Genomic DNA, 20,363 nt, shown 5'->3' with positions numbered 1-20,363 from the left:
AGAGAATGTAAAAATAGATTTCAAGTAGACAATTTCTTCATACAGTCTTCATCAATTGGTCAGGAAAATCATTCAAAGCAGTGGATCTATGGGGAGTATGATATCGCATCCCTGAATCAACTAGTTCCCACACGGGTAAAAAATACCCCGCCCTCTGCACTTCATCCATCTCTGCATCAAGCCCTATACCACCAATCCAGACTATGCAGAGCAAAGATCTCACCTTGCAACGACCGTAGCCGGAGCCGACGAAGAACCAGCGCTTCCGGGTGAGGAGGGGCGTTGGGATTGGGTGCGCCGCCGCCGCTTCCGTCGTCCTCTCCTTGCTCCTGTGCTTTCCCGCTGCCGTGCCCTCTTCAATCTTGCCTTGGACTCCAGCTCGAGGTCGCCGCGGCCAGGAAAGGGTGCGTCGGCGCGAGGTTCGCCGAGGGCGGAGAGGAGCGCGAGACAGACACGTCGGCAGTTGGGTCCGTGTGGATGGGCGGGGAGAGAGAGGATGTGGTGAGGAGAGAGAACGCGTGGATATGCGGTGCATGGGGGCTCCTTTTTTACGCGACCGCATCCGCGCCCCGCTGCAGAGTGCTACAGTCGCCGCACGATGCGCATCTGCTCTTTTTTCCGCATGCGCGACGAGACGGGGGATTACTGGAAACAGCCTTAGTGCGATGTTGACCTCTGGTATGGCGGCCATGTTCTCCCATCCGGTGGCCACTACGGGGGACCATGGTCCATGGGCGATTCCATCTCCTTTTGGCCATGGGAGCAGCACAAGTGTGTGCCGGCATGTGCATGATGGGTTGGGCGGGCCTGCACCGTAGCAGCTTCAGGTGTGGTGCCAGTGCTCATTATCGCCAAGAAGGCAAGAACTAGCCAAGTGTGCACAAACAAAGCGGCCGTAAGCTGCTTCGGTGTACCACTAGTCCACTACCGACTAGTTCGAGGTGGCACTTGTGGCAAACGTTTTCCCCTGTTTGTCGTGCATGGCTAGAAACACGATTGCTTCAACTTTCCAGTCGATAAGATTTTTTTCTTTTTATAGTGGGACTGAGTCTTCGACTGATGGCGTGGTACTTGTATTTTCGGCTAATTTATTCTTTTTAATGGTAGGTGCCATGTTGTACTTAATCGGTAGCCCGCGTATTTGTCGATACCAAGACACTTGTGACTTTTTTTTTTGATAATGCACTTTATGACTTGTTCGTAGTGTGTTTAGTTGGTGAAAAATTTGGATTTTGGTACTGTAGCATATTTCGTTATTACTTGACAAATAATGTCCAATCATGGACTAATTAGGTTTAAAAGAATCATCTAGTAGTAATCAATTAGACTGTGTAATTAGTTATTTTTTCCAATTGCATTTAATGCTCCATGTATGTGTCCAAAAATTTAATAGGCAAGTTTTTTAGAACTAATCAGGGCCTCAGTAACACTTGTTTGCAATTGAGAGTCAGACAACCGTTGTATACGATGGAGTGGGCTGTAACTGGGCTTTCGAGGCTACTTCGAAACTGTCTATCTGCGCAAATAGAAATCGGCCCACTGCTACGCTTTGTCATATGCAAACAAGCAGCGGTCGTGCACATCCGAAACCGAATTAGAAATTCTGAATTTCTGATGATGAAGCAAGCAACCATCAACGGCGCCAGGGAAAAGCAGAAGAAGATCATTAAGAAAAGTGACCCAGACTCAGGAAATTCCTGATCAAGCTCAATGCACAAACAATTAATTAGAACAGAGCTCCATACACAAACTATCTGTACATTCATAGCACCGTACACGACTACACATCATACCTCAGACACTACGATTTCTTACATGTAAGAAATGAAATTTTAGTTTTGGGTATTTCCTAGTACTAGTCAGGCTTAGGGATAGGTCGATCAATAGCTAAGTTTGTTTAATCAAGGTACCGGCGGCGAGAAAACCATCGAATCGAAGGATCACTTGAGCCAGCTCGCACGCTCGTCATCAGCCCCCGGGTTATCCAGCGGCGGGGGCGCCGGCGCGCCGGCGCCGCCGTCCACCGGGATGCCGACGGGGACGTCGGAGAACGCGGCCAGCACGCGGCGGACGCTCATGCTCCGCATGGGGCGGAAGCTGAGCGATCTCGCCGTCGTCGTCCCCGGCGCGAAGACGTCCGACGACTTGCGCAGGATCAGGTAGACCAGCGCCTGGACCAGCGCGAACACCGCCACCTTGGCCAGCGCGTCGCCGAGCTCCGGCGACACGGCGAACGGCGTCGCCTCCATGTTCCCCATTGCTGCTAGCAGCCGATCACCTTGCTCGGCGCGCTCGCTGCAGTGATCAGTCACTCGCTATTGACGACTTCAAATTCGAAAGATGGATGATAAGCAAGCTCTATGTTATCTGTGCAGCTAAGCTTAGCTTATGATGATCGAAGAGATAGATAACGGAGTATGTGTGCGAATGGTTTGGTTTCTTCAGTTCTTGATGGATTATATTGCACTACTAGAAAACAGGCCAAAGGTCCTGGCCAAAGGTACCAGCTGCTGTTGCAACCGGTACTAATGCCACGCATTAGTACTGGCTGCAAAAGCAGCTGGTACTTTTGGCCAGCGTCGATCAAAGATAAAGTGTTTGGTACCGGGTTAAAGCATCACCCAGTACCAAAACTTCAATATAGGAACCGGTTAGTGCCACCAACCGATATCAAAATCACATAGAGGAATAGGTACCGGTTGGTGGAACCAACCGGTGCCACGAGGGTGGACAATGGCACCGGATTTTGCCATGGCCCGGTGCCGCCACGTGCCCACAACAAAGGCACCGGTTAGTAACATGAACCGGTGCCTATGCCTTTTGTTTGGCACCAGTTGTTGAGCACCAACCGGTGCCTTTGAGCCACGCCTATAAATACCCCAACCCCTCCCCCCTCCAAGCTGCCATGAACTCACTGTTCATGGCAGCTGAGTGAGGGGAGGGGAGGCGATTTTTTTCTTCAAAAAAGGTTAGTTATGTTTCTCCATAACTTAGCAATTGGTTTTTAGAAGCAGTTATTATTTAATTTATTTGATAAGTGAATAGTATCTATTTATTATAGTTATAAGCATTATCAATTATATATTTGAATTCAAATTTAATATAGTATGAATGTATTATTTGTACACTAAATGATGTATATAAATGTATTGTGGACCTAGATGAGTCGGCAATGGATGTACATGGCCGATCGGCGTTCAAAGGAGTTCATTGATGGCGTGCATGAATTCATAGAAGCGGCCGAGAAACACAAGTATGACGGTTTCGTTCGTTGTTCATGCAAATTCTGTAAGAATGAGAAGGATTACTCATCATCAAGAACCATCCATAGTCACTTGTTCAATAGTGGTTTCATGCCGAACTACTATGTTTGGACCAAGCATGGCGAAAGAGGAATTGAGCTGGATAATAATGTAGAAGAAGAGGACATGATTCCTGACTTTGCAGCCAATTATAATTCCTTTTTCAACGACACTGCAATGGGTGAGCCTGAAGAAGATACTGAAGGATACGTTGTAGAAGATGATCTTGGTCAGATGCTGCGCGAAGCTAAGGAAGGTTGCGAAACAGAAAAAGAATCGAGAGATCTGAAGCGTATGTTGGAGGACTACAGAACATTGTTGTACCCTGATTGCAAACAAGACCAAAAGAAGTTGGGTACCACATTGGAATTATTGCAATGGAAGACATCAAATGGTTTGTCTGACAAGGGATTCGAGGAGTTGCTGAAACTTATTAAAAACTTACTCCCTGAGGGTAACACCTTGCCGGAGACAACATACGAGGAAAAAAAGTTGTTTGTCCTTTAGGATTAGAGGCACAGAAGATACATGCTTGTCCTAATGACTGCATCCTATATCGAGGTGAGTATGAAAATTTGGATTCATGCCCTGTATGCAACGCATGCCGGTATAAGATCCCTCGAGATGATCCAGGCGACGTTGAGGGGATGCGTGTCAAGAAGAGGGTGCCTGCCAAGGTGATGTGGTATTTTCCTCTAATACCACGTCTGAAACGTTTGTTCATGAACAAAACGAATGCTAAATTGATGCGATGGCACAAAGAAGAACGTAAGCAAGACAATATGTTGAGACACCCCGCTGATGGGTCGCAGTGGAGAAAAATGGACAGAACATTCCCAACATTTGCAAATGAAGCGAGGAATATAAGATTCGGCTTAAGTACGGATGGCATGAATCCTTTCGGTGAGCAGAGCAGTGGTCATAGTACCTGGCCTGTAACACTCTGTATATACAACCTTCCTCCCTGGTTGTGTATGAAGCGGAAATTCATTATGATGCCGGTGCTTATCCCCGGCCCGAAGCAACCCGGTAACGATATAGATGTGTATCTGAAACTACTGATTGTGGATCTTCTATTGTTGTGGAAAGATGAGGGCGTTCGTATGTGGGATGCGCACGCAGAGGATCATTTTAACTTGCGTGCATTACTTTTCGTAACCACCAACGATTGGCCAGCACTAAGTAACCTCTCCAGACAATCCAATAAGGGTTATAGGGCATGCACCCATTGTTTAGAAGAAACCGACAGCATGTACCTCAAGCACTGTAGGAAGATCGTGTATATGGGTCATCGTCGATTTCTTCCGATCAAGCACCCATTAAGGAGGAGGCATGCTCACTACGATGGAAAGGCAGATCATCGTACCAAGTCTAGGCACCATTGTGGAAAAATGGTGTTTGAAATTGTCAAAGATATAAAAGTAGTATTCGAAAAAGGACCCAACAGCAAATCAGTGCAGAGTGATGACGGACGTGCACCTATGTGGAAGAAGAAGAGTATTTTTTGGGAGTTACCTTATTGGGAAGTCTTAGACGTCCGCCATGCAATTGATGTGATGCACCTAACAAAAAATCTTTGTGTGAACCTTCTAGGTTTCCTTGGTGTCTACGGTAAGGCAAAGGATACATTGGAAGCGCGGCAAGATCTTCAACGTATGAAACAATGGGCCGCCCTACATCCAGAAAAAAGGATAAAGGATGTCATTATCTAGGTCCTGCGTGCTACACTCTTAGTAAGAAAGAGAAGCAAAGTATGTTCGACTGTTTGAACAGTATCAAGGTCCCATCAGGCTACTCTTCGAATATAAAGAGGCTACTGAACTTGAAAGAGAAGAAATTCGCACACGTAAAGTCCCATGACTGTCACGTGTTGATGACGCAATTGATTCCAATTGCACTTAGAGGTATTCTACCATCTAATGTTCGAGCAACAATCATAAAGCTATGCGCATTTCTCAACACAATTTCTCAGAAGACAATCGATCCATCGAGTTTAAGCAGGCTACAAGAGGATGTTGTCCAAAGTTTAGTCAGTCTTGAAATGATATTTCCTCCATCATTCTTCAATATTATGACGCATCTTCTAGTTCACCTAGTCAAAGAGATTGGTATTCTCGGTCCTGTTTTCCTTTATAATATGTTCCCTTTTGAACGATACTTTGCAGTACTAAAGAAATACGTTCGTAATCGGGCTCGTCCAGAAGGAAGCATTGCGAAGGGTTACGTCATAGAGGAGGTCATTGAATTTTGTGTTGACTATGTGGAAGAACTCTGCCCAATTGGGATTCCAGTATCACGTCATGAGGGGCGGCTGATTGGAAAGGGCACACTTGGAAGAAAATCAGTAAATGCCACAGATCATGCCACGTTGAGCAAAGCACATCTCACAGTTCTGCAACAATCAGCCTTGGTGGCTCCATACATAGAGGAGCACATGCAAATTGTGCGAAGTATATACCCTTTGAAGTCTGAGACATGGATTACAAAACATCATAACGATACATTCGCCACCTGGTTGCAGAAGGAAGTCATGGCCAACGATCAAATTCATGAGCAGCTAGCTTGGCTGGCCAGGGGTCCGGCAAATTCAATCCTGATGTACTAAGGATATGAAATTAATGGTTACACATTTTATACAAGAACCCAAGATAACAAGAGCACCAATCAAAATAGTGGTGTCCGTATAGATGCCACCGACTCTAGTGGCCAAACGAACTCATATTTTGGTTACATTGAAGAGATCTGGGAACTCGACTATGGGCCGTTGAAGATACCTCTATTTCGTTGTCAATGGGTTAAACTCACAGGAAAATGTGTCGATATCGACGAGTACGGAATGACAACGGTAGACCTCAAAGAGCTTGGCTATCGAGACGAACCATTCGAACTAGCTAAAGATGTCACTCAAGTTTTCTATGTGCAGGACATGTCTAGCAAAACGAGAAAGGACAAGTCTAGGAATAAATCAAGTTTTGTAGGTGCCGGAGATGAGGCAAAGCGTCATATTGTTCTGGCAGGAAAAAGAAAAATTGTGGGAGTCGACGATGTCACAGATGAAGAAGAATACAATAAGGTTGAAGATATGACTCCGTTCGCAGTGGAGGTTGACACAAGTATTCTTTTAGCCGAAGAGGAGGCTCCGTACGCATATCATGATCATAATGAAGGGACGATTGTAAAGCGAACCATCGTTAATATTCTCTTAGTTGAATGATTATGTCTTGTAATATTTTCTGTGAACATTATTAGATTTCTTATGCAATTATTTGATTTATTATGCAATTAAAATAATTAGTTATGCACCCAAATGATTTATTATGTAGTAATTAAAATTATGAGGCAATTAATAGATTTACAAGAGAAAAAGAAAGGGGAAAAGAAAAGATAACCTTTGGTACCGGTTGGAAAATCCAACCGGTACCTTAGGGTCCTATTTGGGTAAAAAAAAGTGGGGCGTCGCGCGGGAGTCGAACCGTGGCCGCGAAGCCCAAATTTCCGCGAGTTACCATTGAGATACTGACGAATTCCGTTCAAAGGGGGTCAAAGAAGATTGAAAAGTGAACTGCAAAAGACCTAAGGTACCGGTTTTGTTAATCCACCCGGTACCATAGGGGCTTTTCATTTCCCGCCCGTTGGGCCCTAAGGCACCGGGTGTGCGGAGAACCGGTACCTAAGTCTCGCCTAAGGCACCGGTTGGAGATACAACCGGTACCTAAGGCCTACATAGGTACCGGCTGAATTTTTGACCCGGTACCTTTGGCCAGGGGTATAAAATCATTGCCTTCTTCCTCCCAATTCTCCACTGCTCCTCCATTCCTCTGGTCGACCACCGCCGCCCTTCATCTCCGCGCGCGCACCGTCGCATAGTCGTGCCGCCGCTGCCACATTGTCACGCCGCCGCCTCTTCCTCTCTGCACTCGGTCCGGCGTCATCCGCCCGCGCCGGTGGCCCCCGCACCTCCTCCGCTCTAGCCGCCGGTAAGTGCTCCGCCCGTGAAATTCAACGTCGCCGGCGCGATTCCGACCTCCCTGACCCCTCCACCGGCTTCGCAGCTCGACCCCGAAGCTTCCCGTGGAGCCAAGAGTCCCAGAGGACCCCTACATCGACTCGTCCACGGGCACCGCACCGCCCTCGCCGCTCGCCTTCGACGCCACCGCCCCTGCACGGCCGCCTTGCTCGATTTCGAGCCTCGGTAAGTCCCCCAAGCCCCCGCCATCCTTTTGCGCCCGGATCCGAGCCCCAAAGCCGCCCAGCGCGTACGCCCCGGCGAGCGCCGCCGCGCAGAGCTGCCACAGCCGTCGAACCCGCCGCCCCGAGCCTTCCCTAGCCCGGCACAGGCCATAGGTGGATCACGCATGCCGCGTAGTCCATCATAGACCCAAAGCCCGATCGATTTGACCCCCGGAGGGCCGAGTTCGGCCATCTCCGGTGAGCCTCCGCCGCGGGAGCGTCGTCTCCGGCGACTCGCGCCGCCGCCCCGCGCGCCCAACCGACCTCAGCCGCTCGATCTTGATCCAACTGCCGGAAACACCCGAGCCCGAGTCAATCCAGGCGGATAACAGTCAGCGCCCACGTGTTTTGCTAAAGAGCCCCTCAGCTTCTTCAAAATAAACCCCCAGTCCATGCTAGTTGAAAAGTATTTCCAAATCCGCCCCTGCTTTTACGTTTTAGACCCTGATCTTCTTTAAAATTTAACCCGCGGTCCACCCAACCGTCGCCCCTAGTCTTTCTGCATCCTAACCCCCGTGTCTACCCTTTAATTACGTATAGGTCCCTGGTTTTGCAGAAAAAACCCCTAGAAAATTAGTTTTTCTTGCTGAAAAGCCCCTAGACCTTGTTTTAAGCGAAGTTTTCACGTTCTAGCTCCGTTTTAGGCGTTCTTTGTGTCCACGCGATCGTTGTAACGCGTAGAATAGTTCTAGCATAGTTTTGGTTGCTGTTTTCATGTATTGTTGTACTGTTTCTTAGTTTTTGCTATTATTTGCATGTATGTTTATGTTGTGTATTGTTTTTGGCCATGTGTTCGTGAGAAGACGTTGATCCATCTGATCAGTATCCCCAGTATCAGTACCCGGAGCAGCCATCTTCTGAGCAGTTTGAGCAGCAGGAGCAGTTTGAGGAAGGCAAGTATAACATGTATTTAAATAGAGAGTGAATAATGCTTGTATTTATGTATTTAACATGTATTTTTGTAACTCATGTATTTATCATGCATGTAACTCGTGTAACGACGACGAGTAACGACGATGAGTAATTTCGTATTCGCTCTCTAACTCACGCATTCGCCATCCCTCGACCCTCAACTCTAGACCTCGACCCTCAACCCCGTTCCTCGACCCGGTTCCTCGACCCTCAACTCTCAACCCCGTTCCTCGAACCGGTTCCTCGACCCCATTCCACGACACACACACACACACACTGTCTAATACACTCTAACACACACACACACTCACACTCACACTAACACACACAGACACACACACACACACAAACTCTCTCTCTCTTTCTCTGTCCCTCTAACATACACACACACACTCTCTCTCTCAAACACGCATATTCGTTCAAAGAATTGAATTCTCCTGCTTTATTTAAGGATGGACACATACTCTAACACATTTTTACGGTTTCAGTTAAGGATGAACCCCTTCGGTGATGAGCAGGCCGCCGGGCAATACATGTTGGACGCAATAAATGAAGATACGAGGACCAACACCACCCAGCCAATCGCTGAAGAAGATGCTCGGACAGCTGATTCGTTCCTGAATATGTCTGGAGATGCCGATGAAGAAGATGATGACTTTGCGCCGCCGCCCAATCAACATCAGCATGTTCCAGTACGAATCTTAAAACTATATGCATGGTGTCTTCAGTAGATTAGTTTTGCGATTAACATATCTTTTTTGTAATTTAGTCGATCTCCGCATCGACTTCGTTGAGCCAGTCAAAAGGGAGACGCCGGCCAACCAAGAAAATGGAGGGAAGACATATCGTCAGAGAAGTGGACGCAGAGGGCTGTCCAAGTGCTCCAGAGGATGCTAGCACAAAATTTGTCAACCAATGTGGGGTTATTGTTCGGGCAAGAATTCCGATCACCACAAGACTATGGAAAACGACCAAACCCGAAGAACAGCAACACGCCATGCCTGCACATCAGAAGCAAATGCTATGGGCAGAACTCAAGGATATGTTCACTCTTTCTGAAGGAGTAGACCAAGAACTTGTGAAGAAATGTGCCTTGAGAAAGATGGCCCTTGCCTTTGCAACTTTCAAGAAGAAGTTGTACACCAATTACATCAAGAAGGATAAGGAGCCGAACTGGGACGATCTTCCTCAGGTTAAACCATACTGGGAGGAGTTCAAATAATACAAACTATCAGAGGAAGCCCAAAAAAATCCGAACAAGCCAAGGTGAATGCTGCAAATAAGAAGTACAGCCACCACCTTGGGGCTGGCGGGTACAAGAAGTCAGTTAAAAATGGCAGAGGATGGAGCAGGACCTTATAGATAGAGGCATCAGGCCGACGACTTGGGATTGGCCGGATAGATCCAAGTGGTGGTTATTTGCTAATGACGTGACACTAAACCAGTTGGATGAAAGTTTGGTCGTGCCCGAGCATATGCAAGAAGTGTCCCGCGATCTAGTCGCTGCAATAGATGAGACTCAACAAGGAACATTCCATCCTCAAAGGGAGAATGATGAGCTGACAAGGGCATTAAAGAATCTGGAACACCCTGGACGAGCCCGCGGCATCGGCGTGGTCCCATGGAAAGTTGCTTGGGCCGGAGATCCCTCTTACAAGACTCACCGAAAGAGCAAAGCCGAACAGGAAGAGATACTTCGTGCCATAGAAGAAAAGATGAACGAGAAGGTTGCGTCCTTGGAATCTCAGATGGACGCCAGGGTCAATGAGGCGGTGCAGCTAGCTCTGAGCCAAAGGGGCACTGCTCGGTCGCACCCGGATGTTGTGATAAGCCTGGCCTCTCAGCGACGCAGCAGCTGTGCATCCACGGTGGCGCCCGACGTACAAGCGGAACAGCAACCCCAGATTGAGCCAACGGTGGTAGATGACCAGAGGTATCCAGTGGATGATGTCACCATGCCGACACCGTGCGAGCTTCATGTGCGAGCAAGAAATATATCCATTCATGTCGCATACGGGTCAGCCCTGCCCCTGAATCCTTCTACTACATTTCATGGAAGGCCGATACCTCCTGGCTACACCTCCGTCACAGTCGAGCAGATAGTTGGAAACAATGAGGATCTTGAGCTTGACTTCGTTGGAGGGGATGGAGAGAAGACATTGGGAGACGCACTGCACGGGGTCGTTCTATGGCGCAAGGCCGACATCAAACTTACTGCAAGCACAACGGCTCCCGTGCAGACCAATCGCCCGTCTCCGCGGCCTACCTCACCGCCGTCCCCACTACCACCTCCTTCACCACCGTCTCCGCCGGCGCAAAGGGCCACGAGTACTCCAACTCCTCCTACACTAGAAAAGGGAAAGAAAAAGACAGCATCCCTCCCAGCGGCTGGACCCTCAAAGAAGAAGCAGAAAACGGTCGAAAGACAATTAACCTACGAGAAAACCGCTGAGGAGTTGAAAGAGGAGACTGCTCGATATATAAAAGAACAATTGAATGCTAAAGTCCCCCCGCCGAGGGAAAAGGTACCTCTAGAACTAGAGAAAAAGCTTCTCGCAAACCTAGACAACCCACCAAAACCGAAAAACTTACCCTCGGACTATGATCGTACTCTGACAAAGGTACACAAGGTGAGAAATCTGAAGAAAAAATGTGGCAAGACCATTCCTCAGCTTGGCACACAACAAAAAGAACTCGAGCCCCTCCGGGTGCCAGGGTTGCCACTCCTACACCCGACGGGCGTACAACTCCAGGCGGACCTACAGACCGCAATATTTCTTTCTGAAACTAGATTAACGCTAGAGGAGGCAACGGGGCATGTGGAGGCAAAAATCCCTGTCGCTCGCACTATTACTCTATTCCAGCATGGAAAACCGTTTGTCACTGACGAAGAGGAGAAAAGTCTAGGCACGCAGATGTTCAATTTGCATAGATGGTACCTGCGAATGGCGAAAGACGAAGGAAAAATGTTTGGAGTCAAGTATCGTGACCATGATTTCTTCCGCGGGGAGGACGACTTCTGGGTGTACTTCCAAAATTTATATCACATTTACCATCGACAAGCCCTCGACGCCTCTCTCATCACCATTTGGGTTTTGTAAGTATCACTTACCTCTACATTAATACTTTTTGTTAAAAAGAACATAATTATATGTGTGCATTATAAAATTTGTATTGCATCGTTTAGACAGGAGATCCAAAGAAGCCGAAAACATGGATGGCACCATCAGATCGGCTTCATGTCTCCTTTGCTAGTCAACCAGAAATTGATCAACGAAAGTTACAAGGAAACGTGCGAAAACATGTACGATTCGTTGACTAGGCAAAGTTACAAATCCTATATATTCATACCATACAACTTTGGGTAAGCCTTGATCGACTCAAACCTCTGTTATATTACTAAATAAATACTAAGTTGTCTAATACAGTTATGTATATATCCTATCTATATCTGCAGTTATTATTGGATTTTACTCATACTTTCCATAGAGACCGGCAATCTTATAGTCTTTGACTCAATGAGAAATCCATATTCCGCAATCCAACATATCATAGACCCCTTGAACAGGTAAGTTCAGTTTGCACAATCAAATCTTTTTTCTGTTAATAATAATTCCTGAATATCAAACTTAACTTTGAGCGTAGGGTTTGGAAAAAATTTGTGAAAAATAACAAAGGACGTGGTCAATGGAGGCCCGAACTGAACGTTAACATGGATTATCCGGTATGGTCATTCATAAAGATTTGTCTAGTTAAGTATATAATCCCAAATTATTCTAAATTGAGTAATTTATTTGTTTCTTCTTAAGTGTGCGAGACAACAACAAGGAACTGATTGGTGCGGGTACTATGTATGCGACTATTTGCACATCATGACTCCATGCAGGAAGGCTACTGATGAAGAAATGAGAGTACGTCCAAACCGTTCACTAGTATATTTTCATAATTGTACTAACGCATAAAATGTTAATGCTTTTTTCCTAAATGATAGATGTCTCAAATGGGGGATGAATGTTACTCTACTGATCGGATCAACGCCGTGTGCGAGCAGCTCGCCGGATTCATTTTGAACGAGATCTTGGATCCTAGAGGCGAGTTCTACCACGACGGTCACATCGATAGAGGACTTTCATCGACATCCTGAGGGGACTAGTAGTTGGACGGCTACCATGACTTGTACATTTGTAAATATTTTTAAACATTATGCCTTGATGTTTGTAAATTTGTAAATATATTAGTTCATGTAATTAGCTTAATTATATGCTCGCATTTCACTTTTAGTTAGTTTCAAATATTCTCTGAAAACGAACACGAACAACCAATGAACATAGAGTACTATAGAGCTTGAGTGCGTTTAGCAATTATAAAAGAATAAACAGTAATAAATAGAACAAACAAAACTGGATTTGGGAAAAAAAAGGAAAAAGTCATTGATACCGGTTGGAAATACCAACCGGTACCAAAGGGGCTGCCACCTTACGTCAGCGAGGCAGCCTCTTTGGTACCGGCTGGCTGGTATTTCCAACCGGTACCAATGGAGGCATAAGCCACCGGTTGAAAAACCCGGTGTCTTAAGTAGAGGCCAATGGTCGCGGTTGCGGGGCACCGGTTGGGAAACCGATGCCTTTGGCCTTTCTCAGCCGGTGCCCAAGGCCCGTTTTCTAGTAGTGTTGGGTTATATAGGCAACGCCAGCTGGATATGGCCGGCTTCCTGCAAAAGGCTTGCACGCAAGCGATAGTGTGCGCTGGGATCTGAGAGATGAATGCGTGTTGTCCGGCTCGATCCGGTGTCTGTCTGCTGGGCGGGCCGGCCGTGCTTGTGGGCGAAGGAAGGAGGCGCAAGCCTGCACGTTTTGTTTCCATTACCGAAACTTTTATGAGAACTAGGAAGGCCACCCGCGTATTTGCACGGCTATATGTTACTATTTGTAACATTACTTTTTTTTAATTGTTTCTATTTATTACTCGTGCGGTTAGATGTTATAAGTATCTATTAGGTTACAACCTTCTTTTATTTTGGCACTCATAAAGCAATATTTTTTCGGAAAATCAAGATGTGTTAAAGTGTTACCTCAATTTTGATGAACAAATAATAATTTACAAAGAATAAAATATTAAATATCATGAACAATTAATTATATAGACTAAATAATAAAAAATTAATATCACGAACAAATGAGTCAACATGGCCGAACAAGTTAATCTTCAAAACCAACAAAAAATTTGGTTTACGAACAAATTCGTTACAGACAAAAAAATAATTTTACATGATGGACAAATGCATCTACATTATAAAAAAATATTCTTATAAGTATATATACAGTTATACACATACTAAATGAAATTAGTATATAAAAACATAAATTATTAAATTGGAAGTAAGGGCCAAACTAGAATGCAACATAAAAAAGAAATACTAAATATTAATTTATTTATATCAATCACATAACTTACTCGCTAGAAGAAAAAATCAGAAAATAATGAAAGAAAAAAGAAATTGAATAGAAAAGAAAGTCAAATTATACTTATATATTAGAGAAGAAATATCTGGAATAGCAAACAAATAAAGAAAGTAAAGAAAGAATAAAAAGAAATGAAAAAAGAAAGATAAGTACGGCAATTTTGTATGCATGTGTGTAGAGTCAAATCAATTTGCACGTGCATACGGGCATGCACAGATCAATTTGCATGTGACCAGCCGCACGGAGCTTCGCTATTAGGCTAATCAGCCGCAACGAACCGCTCTATATTGGCCCAAATACATTAATAAATTAGCCCAACAGAGAATCTGTATTCGTTCAGACGATGGTTTCTCGATTTGTAGCACGAGCGACACGGAGCCACATCCCGAAGAGAAAGAGCCCCCCACTTGATCTCATTTGGGCTCGTAACCTTTATTTTAGAAATCGGCCCACTGCTACGCTTTGTCATATGCAAACAAGCAGCAGTCGTGCACATCCGAAACCGAATTAGTAATTGTGGTGATGAAGCCAAGCAACCATCAACGGCGCCAGGGAAAAGCAGAAGATCATCAAGAGAAGTGACCCAGACTCAGGAATTTCCTGATCAAGCTCAATGCCCAAACTATCAGAACGGAGCTCAATACACAAAGTCACAAACTATCTGTACATTCATAGTACCGTACACGACTGCACATCATACCTCAGACACTACCATTTTTACATGTAATAAATGAAATTTTAGGTTTGGGTAATTCCTAGTATACTAGTTAGGCTTAGGATAGGTCGATCGCTAGCTAAATTTGTTTAATCAAGGTCACCGCCGAGAAAACCATCGAACCGAAGGATGATCACTTGAGCCAGCTCGCACGCTCATCATCAGCCCCCGGATTATCCAGCGGCGAAGGCGCCGGCGCGCCGACCTCCGGGACGTCGACGGGGACGTCGGAGAACGCGGCCAGCACGCGGCGGACGCTCATGCTCCGCATGGGGCGGAAGCTGAGCGATCTCGCCTTCGTCCTCCCCGGCGCGAAGACGTCCGACGACTTGCGCAGGATCAGGTAGACCAGCGCCTGGACCAGCGCGAACACGGCCACCTTGGCCAGCGCGTCGCCGAGTTCCGGCGACACGGCGAACGGCGTCGCCTCCACGTTCCCCATTGCTGCTACCAGTGTCGATCACCTTGCTCGGCTCGATGCGCTGTGTGATCGGTCACTCGCTGTCGACGGCTTCAAATGATAAAGGTGGATGATAAGCTCTCTGTGATCTGTGCAGCTAATTAAGCTAAGCTTGTGATGATCGAAGAGATAGATGACGGCGTATGAGCTCGAATGGTTGGTTTGGTTTCTTCAGTTCTTGGATGGGGATTGGTTTATATAGGCAACACGGCCAGCTCGATATGGCCGCCTGCGCAAGGCTTGTACGCAAGCGATGGTGTGCGCTGGGATCTGAGAGATGAATGCGTGTTGTCCGGCTCGATCCGGTGTCCGTCTGCTGGGCGGACCGGCCGTGCTTGTGGGCGAAGGAAGGAGGCGCAAGCCTGCACGTTTTGTTTCCACTACCGAAACTTTTATCAGAATGCACCATCAGGGTACGCAAATTTGTCTGCCTCCGACCTCGGAGCTTCAGACCCAGCTAGCGTTGAACAGAGTGTCTTGGACTTGGAGGTTGACACGTTTGGAAAGCAGGGGTTCATCAGTTAGGTCATTTTTGTACTTAATCTGAATTGTTTGGTTGGAGATCAGCTTAGGCGATCGAGATGAATGAAGGATGCACGTTCAAGTTTCTGTAATAAGAAGAAGCAATGCCTGACTCCATTTGAGAAAAGGCAGAAAGCTCGATCAAGCTTATCCAAAATTCCAGATCCGAGCTGATTAGAGTGCAGTGTGAGGTCATTATGTAGCACTTTGCTTGTGATTGATGGTAGAGACACACAGAGAGATGTGCAATGCAATGCTGATCCAGTCCCGACCGACCTGGTTAGCCGCTAACCTAGCAGCAAGGATCGATTAAGCGCGATCCATTCTCGTGGCGTGTTCTGCCGGGTCCGGGCGGCCTGAAACCAACAGGAGGACACAGCGTCAGGGCAACGTGAGTTCACGTGGCGCCCGGCCGGCCGGGTTCTCCGGACGCGGTTCCAGGCAGCTAAGCTGGCCCTTGCAAGCCAAGCAAGCGCTCAGTGGTTTTTGCAGCGTCAGCGTTCGAGCCCATGCTTGCCTCGCAAGCCCCTTGGCGATTGCCTTGCTTTCTTGTTCATGCACGAGAACGGACAGGGCCCCAGCCGCGCTGGTGATAAATGCAAATGTGTGGTGTCGACAGGCCCATTTTTAGGCCCGTGCGACCACACATGCCCCACAACTTTCAGGGCCCCCAAAATATAATGAGTATGCTAGCTATAGTTATATAGTAATATTTGTTTTAGTTGTATTTTGACCTAATACGAAGCAAACTGTGGCATAAATATATCATAGAAGAGGAAACGTGCCGCTCGATCGTTGTCTTTCGATCCAATCCGCAGACCGCCACACGATCTTTCCTGCTTCCGCCGTCACCGCTCGTCAGGCATGACGCGATTCGCGACATCTGCACTTTTGTCTTCTGAACTTCCCTGGGCACTAGAGCCCCAGTTCATAGTTTCGCACAGGCCTCCGGAATTGCCGGTACGGCCCTCGTGTCGTCGAGTCGTGTTACTTAGCTTTATGCAAGGTGGCCGGTTGTGTGTCCACTCCTGGGAAAACAAAGGCATGTATGTAGCTAGCTTTGCATTGGCAAATGGACGGAGCTGACATGTGGGAAATTAATCATACGGACTACGTGGTTGGCAGCAGCTGCCTAAGACGACATACAACATGCTAAGCTGCCGGACCAGCCCGTTTTAGTCGGGGAGACGCGCGTGGCATACTGGGAGCCCGGAAAAGATGGTTGCCAACATTTTTGGGACTTTATTTGTTATTAATTGTAACTTTGTTAGTGGGCGAGCAACTGCTTTGGCCGAGTGGTTAAGGCGTGTGCCTGCTAAGTACATGGGGTTTCCCCGCGAGAGTTCGAATCTCTCAGGCGACGTTTACCCTTTTTTATCTTTTTCATTTTTCAATTCTGTTTCAGCTAGAACTACGACTTCAGACTCGTTATCAAACCCTTATCACCTCAAGTACCTACCCTAGCTAACACTTCTCCGGGCAGCCATATCTACCACTACGTTGTGTGGCCTCCTAATCACATTTTTTTACGCCAGTACCACCTCGAAACTTAGTTACATCTTACATTTCAGGACGCCAATACCACCTCCAGTCAAACTTAGTTATATTTCCAGCAGCTAGATTGGCTTAGTTGTACTTGTTGTGCTGTTGGAGATGTTAAATAAAAAAGACACGAGATTACAAATGGAGCTCAACTTTTGCATGCAGTTTTCGTCCACGGGCCAAAACATGAAATTCAGCTTTTATTACAAAATCACTCAAATTATCCACCTCAAGAACACAAGTTCATTGTGAGTACATTGACATAGAAAATCAAGGTGCAATGAAACGCACTCCACACATGCTTAGATCAATCGAAGCTTCAGCTGCACGATGGGCTCACGGAAAAGGCGCTGGCCGGAAATGATTGCGTGAACTGCTGCACCTGGAGCGTGAGCTGGTCACCGGCACGATCAACTTGTCTTAACCCAAGCCACCCAAACTTGATCTGTACCCTCACACCGTACACCTCATGGATGGGATGGATCCGGATCCGGATCCGATGACACCACCAACCGTGGTGGCGAAACGAAACTCTTGGCCACCGAAGGTGATAGGGAAGTCGCACTCCCTAGGAAGGGTCACCCCAAATTTACCTTCTGGATTGAGAGTGTATGACTGCACGCCATTGGGGAGAAGGCCACGCGGTAGGTTGTTTTTTTTTCTAGGACATCGTATGCTGTCGTGGTCGCCGCTGCTGTTAAGTTGACTGAAGTTGTAGATGTTGTAGCATAAGCCACATGAAGGATTGAAGCTACCAGGACAACAAGGAGAAAGTGGCTAGCCATTTCTGATGCCTATGAATGGGATTATTTCTTGCACAAGTATATGGTGAACACTACTACAAAAACCGATTAACCGATGCGCTTTGAAAATGCCTAGAAGGCGGGTAGGTTAAAAAACCGCCTCGGTTAATGACTGCGATTAACTAAGGCGGTCATTTTTTATTAACCGAGGTGGTTATAAAAACCGCCTCGCGAAATAGATTAACCGAGGTGGTTGTCCTATTTATCGAGGCGGTTAAAAATACCCGCCTCGGTTAATCATTAATGGAGGCGGACGTGTATAAGTCGTCCGCCTCCAAAAATCAGGCCCAGATGTCCAGCCCACATGAGCCCACTAACACCTCCAACCTATAAAAGAAACATCAAACCCTAAAATCACTTCAATCTCTTCCTCACCCCCGCAGCCGCCGCAGCCTTCCTCTCCCTCTCCCTCTCTTCACCCTCCCTCTCTCTCCCCTCCCACGCACGGACTCCACGCACGGCAGGGTAGGCGGACTGGCCGGTCTCGGCGAGGCGGATGGCCCCCGGCCCCCAGCGGCGCGGCCGGCCACTGCGGGGCGGGCGGAGCTCCCGGTCCCGGCGAGGCGAGGGCCCCCGGCCCCTGGCGGCGCGGCCGAACACGGCGGGGCGGCCGGCCCCCAGCCCCCGGCGGAGCCACGACGGAGCGGGGTGGAGCGGAGGGCCGGGCACGGTGCGCCGTGCTCGTCCGAGGCGGATCTGGCTGCCGCAGGGTGGATCCGGCGGCGGTGCCGACGGCCTACGGCGGCAGACCCGGTGGGCAACTTCTTCCTCCCCCCGCCAACGCCTCCTCTCCTCATCGACCTCACCCTCACCGGCCTCCCCTTCACCGGTGGTGGCGCAAGGCGGCCGGATCCGGCCGGTGATGGCCTAGGGAGGCCGGATCCGGCCGGTGGTGGCGCACCTCTCCCCTCGCCGGCGGGCCTCGAGCAGGGGGCGGCGGGCCTCTCCCCTCGCCGACGGGCCTCGAGCAGGGCGGGGATCTCACGGCGGCACAGCGGCACGTTCTTGAGCGCGCGGGGGCTCCACGGCGGCGCGGGACCTCCACGGCGGCAGGGCTCTACGGGGGCTGCACGGGCGGGCGGCGGCGGGTGGTGCTGCCGCGATGGGCTTGGCGGGCCTTGGATGGGCTCCACGGGCTTTCTCTTTTTTTTGTTTTTTGTTTTTTTATTTACCGAGGTGGGCACCAAACCGCCTCGGTAAATACCATATTTACCGTGACGATCGATCTGAGGCGGTTGTGGTCGCCCGCCTCGGAAAACCCATTTCAACCGTCTCGGAAAATGAATTTTGTAGTAGTGGAAGCTGAAACTGATGGGATGATATGGAGTTAAGCAGGTACTCGTGGGTATATATAGACCAATTTCCAGCCATCCGTGCAAGGCCGAATTGAACAGAATTTAATTGCATTTATTTCTGTGTTAACGCCATTCCATCCAAACGTCCACCATGCACAGAATTAATCTGGATTTAATTGTTTTTATTGTCAACAAATAAATTCCTATTGCAACGTCCACAATGTTACATTATTTCACCATTTTTTTAAACAATGCTACTCCATTTTCTTTAATATAATTACTAGGTGAATGCATGTGCGTTGCTACGGGCAAAAAAAAATTCATGAACAAACATATTAGCGACCGAGATAACTATAAATGCTTAAGTATACTTGATACACACAGACATTTTGTATACATACCAATAAATAACATATAGTTCCAAATAAATCCATAGGTATATCATTGTCACTGAAGCACACTCATATACAAACAAAACTATAGTAAAGTATATTACACTCAACAATATAACCAACAATATTAAAGGGTCATATTTTTTATCTAAAAACATAGAACCATGACTCTAGTGGGTTTACCAAAGCAAGTAAATTAGATTATAATACAGAGATCAAACACCTGCAAATGAAAAGATAAACAAGCATGATTATTCCTATGAAATACTGTTCAGTGTGCCCAGCAAACATAAACACGGTCAAAAGTGCCAGGCCATTGCAATTTCGATACCACAGTACTCTCATAGGCTGAAATAAACAAGTAAAATATCCCCTTCTCACAATAGTGGCAAACAAGTACATTTCAGCATGAGAATTAATTTAGTACAGAGATTATACATAAATAGAAGAATATGCATAGGACTCTGCTCTGTTAAATTAACAAAAGCACAAGCAACATGTATTTGTATGGAGCTCTCTAGCCGCAATATATCCATGACCAGACCTGAGACGCATTTTGAAGAGTAAGCATGAGCTTTTCTCGGATAGAGGCAGATGAACACATTGTCAACAAATCTGCAGTGATGAAACAAAGAAAAGTGTTAGATGCATAAAGATTGAACTTGGAAAACAACAACATTAGTTATAGGCAATAATTAGTACTATATAATACCTCTGTACTATGCCGT

General features: G+C 47.2%; 2 protein-coding genes and 1 non-coding gene across 3 annotated transcripts; 1 reads left to right on the top strand and 2 right to left on the bottom strand.

Annotated features, from left to right (window-relative positions):
- Nucleotides 1-1,694: 1,694 nt before the first annotated feature.
- Nucleotides 1,695-2,422, bottom strand: LOC120704609. Its single transcript, XM_039989068.1, has one exon. The coding sequence runs from the start codon at nucleotides 2,256-2,258 to the stop codon at nucleotides 1,941-1,943; it is 318 nt and encodes a 105-aa protein (XP_039845002.1). The 5' UTR covers nucleotides 2,259-2,422; the 3' UTR covers nucleotides 1,695-1,940.
- A 12,098-nt stretch (nucleotides 2,423-14,520) lies between these two features.
- On the bottom strand, nucleotides 14,521-15,245 carry LOC120704608. The gene has a single exon (XM_039989067.1). The coding sequence runs from the start codon at nucleotides 15,061-15,063 to the stop codon at nucleotides 14,755-14,757; it is 309 nt and encodes a 102-aa protein (XP_039845001.1). The 5' UTR covers nucleotides 15,064-15,245; the 3' UTR covers nucleotides 14,521-14,754.
- Nucleotides 15,246-16,884: 1,639 nt separating this feature from the next.
- TRNAS-GCU lies at nucleotides 16,885-16,966 on the top strand. Its single transcript has one exon. It is a non-coding gene; the product is annotated as a tRNA-Ser (tRNA).
- Nucleotides 16,967-20,363: the final 3,397 nt, after the last annotated feature.

The sequence above is a fragment of the Panicum virgatum genome, chromosome 4K (assembly GCF_016808335.1).
Source record: "Panicum virgatum strain AP13 chromosome 4K, P.virgatum_v5, whole genome shotgun sequence".
Classification (NCBI taxonomy): domain Eukaryota; kingdom Viridiplantae; phylum Streptophyta; class Magnoliopsida; order Poales; family Poaceae; genus Panicum; species Panicum virgatum.
This window is presented reverse-complemented; position numbering and strand designations above follow the sequence as displayed.

Coding starts and splice junctions, on each gene's coding strand:
- LOC120704609 (XM_039989068.1), bottom strand. CDS start 2,258: ATGGGGAACATGGAGGCGACGCCGTTCGCCGTGTCGCCGGAGCTCGGC.
- LOC120704608 (XM_039989067.1), bottom strand. CDS start 15,063: ATGGGGAACGTGGAGGCGACGCCGTTCGCCGTGTCGCCGGAACTCGGC.